We start from the raw sequence: 11,902 nt of genomic DNA, 5'->3' as shown, positions 1-11,902 counted from the left end.
TAGGGTTCCATCTGATATATCCTGTTAAGTAATATTTGACAGTCTCATATTAATATTCATGTATTATTGTTTTTAAAATGTTAGTGTAAAGTAATAATTGTAGATTTAATACATTATCTTATAAACTTACACACTGTACATAAACTCATTCGTAAAGGGCTATAAAATGTTCTTTGACATTCTAAATGTTTTCAGACATCAATTTCGCCTTGCAAGTGTGTGAACTGCAGTGAAAGCGCAGGTAATATAAACAGTCCGCAGTATACCGATGCGATTTCCAGTTGTGTGCAACAAAGCCAGTCGTCTCAGGTCAGAACATATTAAAGAAATTAATCTGTGTTGACAATGCTTTTGAATCTGTTGGCAGCATCTTTCTTTCAAGTCAAAGTCAATCTTCCTTTTGAGAAACATCAACAGTGTACAAAATGAAATGAGTGCAAAACTATTGTGTTAAAGGGAGTAAAGTACAGAATCCATTATGCCATAAAACACAATCCAGAAATAGTAGCACATGGTATAAAACATAAAATAAATAAATAAAATAAATAAATAAATAAATAAATAAATAAAAACGTATATATTATTTCTCTTTACACCATGGGTTTATAAGCATCAAGTTGCAGAACACTTCATCAAAACAAAACGCTTGTAAAATGAACATAACCGCTTACCCGAGTAGCAGAGTGTGAAATGGCAGACGAAGCTAACAGATGGAAGGGAATTATGAACAGTACTGTGCATGTCACGGCTGAAATCTTTTTATGCACAACCGACGCTGAATTAAATTGAAAAAAGAAACGTGTAACTCATTTCTGTTTGGGACAGTTGCTTTCATGAAATTGTTTAATTAAAGTGTAGTATTCATTATTCTATGTAGCACCAGCACTATATTACTTTTATTTCCACTTTTTTTTTTTTTTTTTTTAAAAAAAACGTTGTATGCAAAATAACAAAACAGAACATATCTATCTATCTATCTATCTATCTATCTATCTATCTATCTATCTATCTATCTATCTATTCGTGAAAACTGAATTTTATTTAGGCCTATATAATTATATATTTGTTGATCTCGAACAGTTCATGAAAACGCAACTTCCTGTTGAAACAAAGGATCGCTGGGTAATGCGAACACAAACTTCATGCTCAATTTAAATAGAAGATGCATGTGCAGAAACATTATGGGACAGGGAACGCTTTCAGAAGTTATATCATATATATATATATATATATATATATATATATATATATATATATATATATATATATATATATATATATATATATATATATATATATATATATATTCTGTCAGTGTTTGTTGTTCGTTTCAACGGTTCTGAAATGGTATCTCTACACGCCGTGTATTCCTGACCAAAATGCCCTTTTTTTGTGTCATCGAATATCCAAAGGTACAACCCTGTTATTTTCTACCCAGCTAATAAAATGCACTGGAGAGTGTTGAGTGATGACTCTCGCGCACGCCTGGATAATTACACTTGGACTTCATACAATGGAGTTAAATTCTAGTCGTGTGCCATTGTCGATCTTTATAAAGAAACGAGGGCCGGGTGACACTTCTTGTTAGCATGCTTGAACAGAGACTAATAAACCCGCCAAAAGCTTAGAATCTATTTTACAAACACACAAAAGCAAACCGAATTAAGCGACAATTACAGAATATTTACACAAATTAATATAATCTCGTTGCTCTATATTTTTATTGGTGTACAGATTTGCAGTTCATATAATATGCTCTGTTTTGTGGTGTTTTTTTTTTTTTTTTTTTTTTGTAAATATTTTGACAAGTGTACATTCACGGCGTGGTCAGTATATTTTTCAAAGTTAAAATTACATACTGCTGAATAAATACAAATACAGTATTTACAATTAAAAGACTAATAATCTAATTTAAATCTGGAAAAAAAGTACATAAAAACAGTTCACAAAAACTCAGCAAAACAACAGAATAATAAGTGTCACTATTTTTAAATACAGCGTGTTTTGTTTTGGAAATATATTTTAAGCATTTGTGTAATACAGAATACCGTGTAAATTTAATTCACATGTACTGCAAATGCACAGCAAATAGAATATTTTCCATACAGAAAAAAATGTATTATGCGCGAAATGACGAATAGTGTTTAATAATTTTAACACATATTTGTGTATTATATAATTAAAATGTATCCTTCCATGAAGAACTTACATTTCTGTAGAAAATCCCAAAATGTAATAAAAGGAGTGTGCCTTGCCTTCAATAACCGTAAAGAAGATAATACCAAGAAACCTGCACCGTCGTTGGAAAGAAAATACAGCGGCTAAAAAGAAATGAGCACGAAAAAAAAAAAAAAAATCATAAAAATGTTGAAAGAGCACTTGGTTCCTTATTAGGCGAAGATACAATATTTATTCCTTGTCTCCTGGGATGAAGCTCTTCCATCTATTGTCCTCCCATTTCTCTGTGCTGATGCTTAATTCTCAAAACTTCTATATTACCAAGGGACCTACGACATCAGCTAAAGAAATACCCAGCAAGTACAAAATCTGAAACAGGGAGCTGCTTTTGTGCAGAGGGGAAATTTATTTCATCCAGGTTTTAAGGGCTCTGAGAAGAAATCTTATTTTTGAATTTATTTCGGATTTGCAAGGTTATTTATTTGATAGCTCGAGAAACCGGGTTATTGGAACGCAAACATGTCAACAGCCTTTCCAGGACTTGTCCACGATGCAGAGGTATTTAATTTTTCTTAAACACGACCCCTTTATATTTAATTAAAATCGGCTTCAGCTAAAATACACAGAGAAAGATAAATTCGTTATGGCATCTGTCGCCAAGAATGGCTGTCCTTTCTTTAAAACAGTTGCCATAACGAAAATGTCACAATCCCTCGAACAATAAATAGGCATATTGGAAAGATTAAGATAGACATTATGCACTCGTCAGGTAATATTGTCTAACAGTAGGTCCTCACACAGCTTCTCAAAAGATCGATGGTTTTCTGGATCGTTATAAGGTAACACAATCAAAGACACACGGTAATTAAAAATGTTTATTATATGAAATTCTTCAGAAGCATCACTTACATCAAGCTGCAGAGGGGGTGACTGGTTCTACCTGTAAGCTACTGGTTCTACCTGTAAGCTACAGTATGAAGTAGAATCTGTTTTTACCTGTAAGCTACTGTATGAAGTAGAATGACTGACGTGGTAATCGCTTCAGTCGAGTGATGGGCATGTGCAATTTTCTAGAGGGTTTTTGGAGTAATAGGTAAGGTGCTTTTTATTTGTGTACCTTCCAGGCTTCATATATGTGACACAGTGTTAAAGCAGGCTTTGAATTTTGTTTGGAAGACTATTTCCAAGGAGGTTTATTTTATTTTTATTTTTTCAGAATGAGCTATTTCTTCATATAGCAAGCAGATTACATGCCGGTAGCTGCAAGGTTTTCTAAATGACTACCTCAGATTTTCTTGTTTTCTCTTTCAGATACGTCACGATGGATCAAATAGCTACCGTTTGATGCAGCTTGGATGCCTGGAATCCGTGGCAAACTCGTCTGTCGCGTATTCCTCGACCTCTCCACTAACTTACTCCACCACGGGCACCGAGTTTGCTTCCCCGTATTTTTCCGCTAATCACCAGTATACCCCACTTCATCACCAGTCCTTCCACTACGAGTTCCAGCACAGTCACCCGGCTGTTAACCCAGATGCCTATTCACTGAACAGCCTTCACCATTCCCAGCAGTACTACCAGCAGCTCCACCATGGGGAGCCTGCAGACTTTATTAACATCCATAACGCCCGAGCATTAAAGACCTCCTGTCTCGATGAGCAGAGAAGAGAGTTAGGGTGTCTGGATCCCTACCGCCGGCACGACCTGTCTCTGATGAGTCACGGCTCTCAGTATGGCATGCACCCAGATCAGAGACTCTTGCCTGGATCCAGTTTGGGGCTGCCACCAACGGGAGCCGAAGACCTGCAGGTAAATAACCTCCCAGAATAGTTACAACCGAAAATAATCGAATGAATAAATAAATAAATAAGGAAAATAATAATAATAAATAATAATAATAATAATAATAATAATAAATAATAATAATAATAATAATATGACAAAACTAACGCATCTGCAAAATTATGACATTGCCGAGAACTCAGGCTAATATTTACAACTCTATATTTTCGTAAATAAAAGTAGCAAAAAAAAAAAAATTCAGTATTGTTGTTATTTACTACGACTACTACTACTATACTACTAATAATAATAATAATAATAATAATAATAATAATAATAATAATAATAATAATAATAATAATTGTAGTCTATAGCCTCTTATAGAATTATTATACAAACTGTTCATATTCTGATCTGACACGTAACTTCTCATTCTTATGAGCAGGCTATTACAAATAACATAAAAAATGTTTATTCTTATTATTTTTAATGGTAAGAAAAAACAATTGTTTAACGAATTATATTCTTTATATTGTTTGAATATGTCCGACATATGTATAAGTCACTGTTTTCATCGCATTCAAAATAGGAACGCTTTATGCATCGAAGATTTTGGTATTTAAATTTATACCCTGGGATTATTGTATTGCTTTAAAAACCCTAGGGATCAGTTAAAAAAAAAAAAAAAAAAAGTTAAAGAGATTCGTTTCAATAAACTTTCTGTTACAGATAGTCAGTACAAAAGATACATCAGTTCAAATATAAAAGTCCGGCGTCGCCACTTGTTTTCCGATCGTTAAGTTTAGAAAGCTGAATGAATTCCTCAGAACAACTGAAGATCTCCTTACGCTTTAGCGCGCGTCTGCTGCTCATTTTGTTGTATCTGTACTTGTTTTTCAAAAGAAGGGATTAGGCAATTGTGAAGGACCGGACAGAAAAGAAAACCCTCTGTAAAAAGTGCACCGTAGTTTATCCAATTTTCGACTTAATGTCACTCAACTGGGTATTTATCCGATGAAACTCATTCTGCCTAAACAAGAATGCAAATAAATAAATAAATAAATAAACAAATAAAATAAGGAGTAAATAATAGCTCTGCCAATATGTGTGTGATTGAATTGCCGTTCACAGTTTATCAAACGAGAACACTCCATTAGATAACACTTACGCAAAGAATAAACACAAGATGAACTCAACTACTTTATAGTGTATAGACATTTAAATGTTGTATTTCATTTATACACACACACACACACACACACACACACACACACACACACACACACACACACACACCACGTCCATAGTGCAAACAGCCGCTCCCCGTTATTTTGTGTCAATAAAAATAACAAAATATAAGACCTGGACACTTAAAATGCAACAGATGTAAATATATTTTTCCAGCGCAGAATTGAAAGTGAACCCCCGGTCGCTAAAGGCAGATGAACAGATGCAAGCAGTCTTAGAGCCAAAGTTGCATCTTTGAGCCTCCTAAAAAGATTTGCCATGCTGAACAAAAGAAACTGTCATACCTTTTCGCCGTCACCGGTTTAATTTATGCTTGATCTCTGAGTTTTGTATATTGATTTTATAATCACTTTAGCCTCGGAAACCAGGAAAATGGACCGAGAGTTTGTTAAAAGGGTTTTTAAGGCGGTGTCAATGTGATGTAAAAAGAAGAGAAGCAGGGACAAGTGGAATTCTTTTTTTTGTGAAGTTTTTAGTATGCGTATCCTCTCACCATGTTCACTTTACAAACGGTCACGGTCCGTTTAGAGGATTAACACTCACAGACTTCGTGTATTTAACAAAGAACATTTTTACTCTAACACATAAAACCCATTCTAACCACACTGACAGCCAGTAAACAGGCACAGCTAAACACATGGTGCAATCAACATTTCAAATACAGTAACGGGCCGATTTCTTGTTTGTTTATTTTTTGAGTGGGGTTAATTCATTCTAATAAATTAAATACATAAATAAAACGCATACCATAAAAATGTATAATATTTAAGCCATTTTATGAAAGTGAATGACATTGTGCAAACGTGTTCTTTTGTCTGTGTTTTTATTATTATTAATTTATTATTATTACAAGCAGTTGCCTAGTAAAATGTGTATTTCAATTACGGTATACTTCAATATTCAGATGGAAATATGTATATTTATTTGAATATAATTAATGAATTGTGGAGACAGAACATAACTTTTTTTTTTTTTTTACTTTGGTTTAAAGGGCACTGTGGAAGCTCAATGTGGCTTAGTTTTAAATAATCAAGCTGGAGTGATACGCAGAGGTAAGGTAAAACATACATTTGTGTACGTATTGTTAAAACCAAATGGTATTATGGAACTTGAATTATGTATTATTGTGTGATTAAGAACATATTTTAGTTTAAAATATTTTTTGGCAATTATTGGAGGCTACATACATTATGTTTTGTTTCAATGATAACAAGTACACGCCACATGTCAATAGCTGATGCATAGTTTAGGAGGTTTATCTGAAACGTATGACTGATAGATAGCTACATAAAGACACAACATAATTCATAACTAAATATTTTGAAGTTACATTCTCCCCGTTGTTGTTTTTAGTATGGGACATTGTGTGGACACATGCATACATTGTTAAATGAAGAATCGCGATAGGAATTATACATAAATAAGCCACATTACTCGCCCTGAAATTAAAAGATGTGATAACTTGATTATTCTTACAGTAGGCCGTACACATTTGTAGCTTGCAAAGCGTGTGCTAGAGAACAATGCCGGTGAAGGTGTTTCGGCTCTGTAGGGTGGGGCGCGCCCAGGGGATGTTACAAGAAACATCTGTACCTTTTTGGAACAAATTATATAGGCCTATTCAGAGGGACTACATAATAATAATAATAATAATAATAATAATAATAATAATAATAATAATAATAATAATAATAATAAAACCTTGTGTTTTATAGGCTTGGATTATTATTAGGTAGACCTACCTATATCTCGAATGTTCCGTTATAACGAACTAAATATCATGAATGATATTATTTACTTTATAAGCCAAATACATTTACCTTAATTATTATTATTATTATTATTATTATTATTATTATTATTATTATTATTATTAGTAGTAGTAGTAGTAGTAGTAGTAGTATTACTATTGACGAGTTGACAACATACTGGCCTACATAGCAAAATATGTTCAATAGCAAAATGAATGTGTTACAATATGCAATCAATAAATCTATTGGAAATATTTCAAAATTGTCTGATATATGTGTTGTTAGCATAGATAGATAGATAGATAGATAGATAGATAGATAGATAGTTAGATAAAGGTAGGTGTATAAACCTACAGAAAAAAATACATATAGCCAATTTAAAATAAGGACGCCTAGTTACCTCCGATAACCACTTACCGCGGCCACAACTTAGAAATAATATAATTGTTATCCAAATGCCATATACATCAGTTGTATGTGTTAAAAATCGGCATGTTTCTTTGGCTCGTTGGCTGTTTTGTTATACAGTCTGTCTATGTGTTGTGGTTGCTGTGGATTGATACTGGGATCCCCGTGCTATCACTTTCAGTCAATGGTGTGCAGGATTTAGCCCGAAGCTCCACTATTCTAACCATCAGAACCAATAATCTTTGCTTTACTAGTTCTCCTGTATCGATAGCTTCTCTAGCCTTAGGCACCTGCTTTGATATGCTAATGTTTCTCAGCCCCAAATTCAGTAGAGATCATATTAATGTTGTTCATACAGACTGGAGCTTTGCCTTCGTTGAATAATCAGATACCCTGTTTCGTCTGTGTTTTTAATCATTAGATATCCCTCTTAGGTTTTAAGAATTTGATCAGGAACTATGCTCATCCTTAAATGTACTACCTCACACCTTTCTATGTTCTTTATTAAGTGTATTTATGTGTACAGAATTAATTGTGTAGACAATATCTTCTTTTTAATTGTTTTGTGGTCCAACCTTTAAGCGTTTTGGTAAAAAAAAAAAAAAAAAAAAAAAAAAAAAAAAAAGCAACATTGTGACATTTGGCCCATGTCTTTTTTTTTCTTTAAATCTTGATGGCAAACTCCTAAAACAGCACTTGATTCGCTTTGTGATCATCCTGTCTCGCTGCCCCAGGCACATTTCAGCAGCTTAAATACTGCTATAGCCTCTGGGCCATGAAAAGAGGACCAGGCTATTGGCAATAGCTCTTTTTCGATTGCCCTTGGCAACAAAAAATATGATTTTGCAACAAAAAATACCAACTACCTCTTGAATAATTATAAATATATATATATATATAATCTTATAAGGTACTATGAATATATATATTATATATATAATGGCTATATATAGAGTATAATATATATATATATATATTATATATATATACTCTGACTTGAGCTTAATTACACATCTGAACTCTGCATGCTTCTTACTCTGCAAGAAATCTTTGCTTTGTCAAATCTTTTAGAGGTGACTGACATTACAAGGCAGAGGTATTGATGCCTAACCTGAAACATTATCAGAGCCTATTTGATTTAAATGCCGATAGTTTTTGGTCTCTGCATTGATTACCGCAGATTAAGTATCACATTAACATATTGTTTTCTTGCTATTATTCAGTTTCTGTGGATCTAACTTCAGTTCTTATCCACATTATTATATTACATCTAAAAGTTTAGTTTAATCTTACCTGTGAACTTTTTACTTTGAATTGTAACTATTATTTATTATTATTATTATTATTATTATTATTATTATTATTATTATTATTATTATTATTATTATTATTAGTAGTAGTGTAGTAGCAGTAGCAGCGCAAAGTGGGAACATATTAGATCGTCAATAATAGAAAGTGAGTTACTTGTTGGCTGCTGGAAGCTTTTTTCAGAACTGTTGCCCCTGGGAAACTACAGTAATACTGTGTTACTGTATGGGGGAAGTGCTCTGTTGCCCGAACTCCGGTTCATATAGTGATCATGAAACATTCTTTTTCTTAATCTTAGGAGGAACCTGTGTCGTAAATCCAACTGATTTGTTCTGCTCGGTGCCTGGACGTTTATCCCTACTCAGTTCAACTTCAAAATATAAAGTAACGATTGCTGAAGTCAAGAGGCGTCTCTCTCCCCCAGAATGCCTCAATGCATCTCTTTTGGGAGGTATATTGAGAAGGTACAAAATAAAGCGATACATGTATTGCTCTTTATATATATATTGTGCAATGTGATGTATTTAGATGTAGGCCTACAGAGATTCCACAACGTCTTGGCATGCGCCTGCATGGGGTGGGCCATTGTTACCCATTTTAACACATAGACAGATTTCTTACAGAATATCTTGATATATCTATTTCATTGTACACTATTCAAAGGTATACACCTTTTAATGAAAAAGTTGTAGATCATGTGGTTTCAATTTGTTTGTTGATCATTAACCTGACATACCGCTTGCTTACTAAATATCTAATAATAAGAAATGTCTTCTGATTTATCAATAGTTTTCTTAGCTTGAAACCTTTTAATTCTGATAATTAAAATCTTAATAAAACCTTAAGATCGCTTCTGGTAGCTGAACGGACAGATGAAGGATATTATCAATTATATATTTAAAATAACTCCCTGTATTTTGCAAATAACTCCCTATATTATTGCAACATTATTCACTGTAGCCAATTGTTTCTGCTATTTGCATTTGATTATTTTTTGCAGTAAATACACAAACTAGCGAAGATGATTCAGTTGAATCAGTGCACTAAGTTTGAGCATCGAAAATGTAATATTGACACACAAACCCACTTCTAAAAAATAAAATAAAACAAAATTAAAAGCATCTTCTGTAAGATTGTGTGTACGTACATATGTTATAGACCTTCATATATGAAGAATCATTATATATGTATTTATTTATTTATAGAGCCAAATCCAAAAATGGAGGCCGCTGCTTAAGAGAAAAACTGGACAGACTTGGTCTAAATTTACCAGCTGGAAGGAGAAAAGCAGCAAACGTCACTCTGCTGACTTCCTTAGTAGAAGGTAAATAGATTTATATTGGCTTTTTTTTTGGGTAATGTTTGTTGTGAATTAAACATCTTAAATGTAAGGTCTACGTAAAAGGTTGTAAAATTTTTAATAAGTTGACTTCTATGTCAGTTATTATTATATATATATTTTTCTAATCAAACAATATTTTAGTTATCCTAAAGTGAAATGTAACCCTACCTAGACACATTCTTTGGTGAAAAAAGATCTAGGTGGCATATAGGTCACTAAATTATTGTGCGTTCACCTAATGGAGAAGGGACCGTAAACAGCCAAACTTCATCTTCTGTGCCCCTTTTAAAACCATGGTGTTATGCTAACAATTTGCATCAAGCTATGTCTTTGTAATAAAGTAATTTGTGTTCGGGTATTTGTCTCAAGGTGAAGCTCTTCATTTGGCTCGAGATTTTGGTTACACCTGTGAAACAGAGTTTCCAACCAAGGCAGTGGGGGAGACCTTAGGCAGGCAGCAAACTGAACAGAAGGATCAGACAGCCCGGAAGAAAATGATATTAGCAACCAAGTATGCACTACTTTTTCACATTTTATTTGAATAAAAAGACAACTAATATGTGGTGATACTGTTTTTAGTGATTGGTTCTTTCTTTTCATTTATCTTCAGACAGATTTGTAAAGAATTTCAGGACTTGTTAAGCCAGGACAGGTCGCCACTTGGATCTTCTAGACCAACCCCAATCCTCGACCTTGATATACAGAGACACCTAACACATTTTAGGTAAAATATGAAACATCCATTATTGCATTCTTAAGATGTCTAATTTTCCATTTGCCAGTTTATTTTCCTTTAAATGTACAGGCATTTACTGCAACAACAAAAAAGGCTGCAGTGAAATGTGTCTTCCACTGAGCTAAGCTGCATAATTATTCAATTGCTCATGTATAATATTATGAATGTACAAATGCACATAGCAGTTCTGTAAACACTGTCGTTTGCAGAACGCTACTGAAGTGAAAGGCCTATTCACTTGAAAATAAAAACACATGCCCAAAAATGTGTTTTAAATCTGTTGCATTATGTATAGGCCTATTTAACAATGACAAGTTAAATTGTATTTTTCTTTTTTTTTTCAGCCTGATAACACATGGATTCGGAACACCAGCCATTTGTGCTGCACTCAGCACCTTTCAAACTGTTTTAAGTGAAATGCTAAACCACTTAGAAAAGCATTCAACAATCAAAAACAGTGGCACACCAGACACCAACCAGATTAATTCCAACTCTGAAAAAACACCCTTCCGGAAAACATCAGAAACGCAGTCCAAAGATGGAAAGAATGAGAAAACAGAGTAATACACCTGCCCCAAACCAGTTTCTATGCTGTTGAATATTTTATAGTTATTGGTGCAGTGGGACAAAAATTATAGAAAGATTGTAAAATATGTAATAATGTAAAGAATCAGCTTTTTTATTTTACATAACTATCTTGTGAACTTTGTATTTGATGTGTATTCTTAATATTTAAAACATCTACATTTTAAGTCTTAGAATGGTTGTCAGAATAATCATCCCTGATGATGCCAGGATATTTTGTAGGAGATGTTCTAATAAGGTCACCCTACTAAAAGGAAGAAAGATGCCCAAAGAAAGATTGGAACAGGTGGCTGGAGACACAAACCTTCTGATTTGCCGATTTAATTTACAATAGCTCTTCAGCTCTGACAAGATAATATTAATCCACTGTTCTTTTAAATAGAAAGTTAAAAGCCAAGATCTTAACAATACAATCCTCTTAGATAAAACATAAAAAAAATATATATAGTAACTGTACTCTCTGTTAGGGTACAATGTATGCTTCTTTTGGGATCAGAAATTATGTTGTTCAGAGAACTTAAAACTGTTCTAGGTTCCATTGGTTAACATTGGGTACCTTATTTG

At 33.3% G+C, this 11,902-nt stretch overlaps 1 protein-coding gene across 1 annotated transcript; it reads left to right on the top strand.

Annotated features, from left to right (window-relative positions):
• Window positions 1-2,688: 2,688 nt before the first annotated feature.
• On the top strand, window positions 2,689-11,317 carry LOC121316588 (transcription factor AP-2-delta). The gene is made up of 8 exons (XM_041251633.1): window positions 2,689-2,736; window positions 3,490-3,987; window positions 6,200-6,260; window positions 8,974-9,139; window positions 9,881-9,999; window positions 10,387-10,528; window positions 10,628-10,741; window positions 11,098-11,317. The coding sequence occupies exons 1-8, from the start codon at window positions 2,698-2,700 to the stop codon at window positions 11,315-11,317; spliced, it is 1,359 nt and encodes a 452-aa protein (XP_041107567.1). The 5' UTR covers window positions 2,689-2,697.
• The last annotated feature ends 585 nt before the right edge of the window (window positions 11,318-11,902 follow it).

The sequence above is a fragment of the Polyodon spathula genome, chromosome 6 (assembly GCF_017654505.1).
Source record: "Polyodon spathula isolate WHYD16114869_AA chromosome 6, ASM1765450v1, whole genome shotgun sequence".
Classification (NCBI taxonomy): domain Eukaryota; kingdom Metazoa; phylum Chordata; class Actinopteri; order Acipenseriformes; family Polyodontidae; genus Polyodon; species Polyodon spathula.
Note: the sequence above shows the minus strand (reverse complement) of the source record. Positions and strands in the feature narration are given on the sequence as shown.

Coding starts and splice junctions, on each gene's coding strand:
- LOC121316588 (XM_041251633.1), top strand. CDS start 2,698: ATGTCAACAGCCTTTCCAGGACTTGTCCACGATGCAGAG. Junction 3,988..6,199: donor CGGGAGCCGAAGACCTGCAG/GTAAATAACCTC, acceptor TTTGGTTTAAAG/GGCACTGTGGAAGCTCAATG. Junction 9,140..9,880: donor TTGGGAGGTATATTGAGAAG/GTACAAAATAAA, acceptor ATTTATTTATAG/AGCCAAATCCAAAAATGGAG.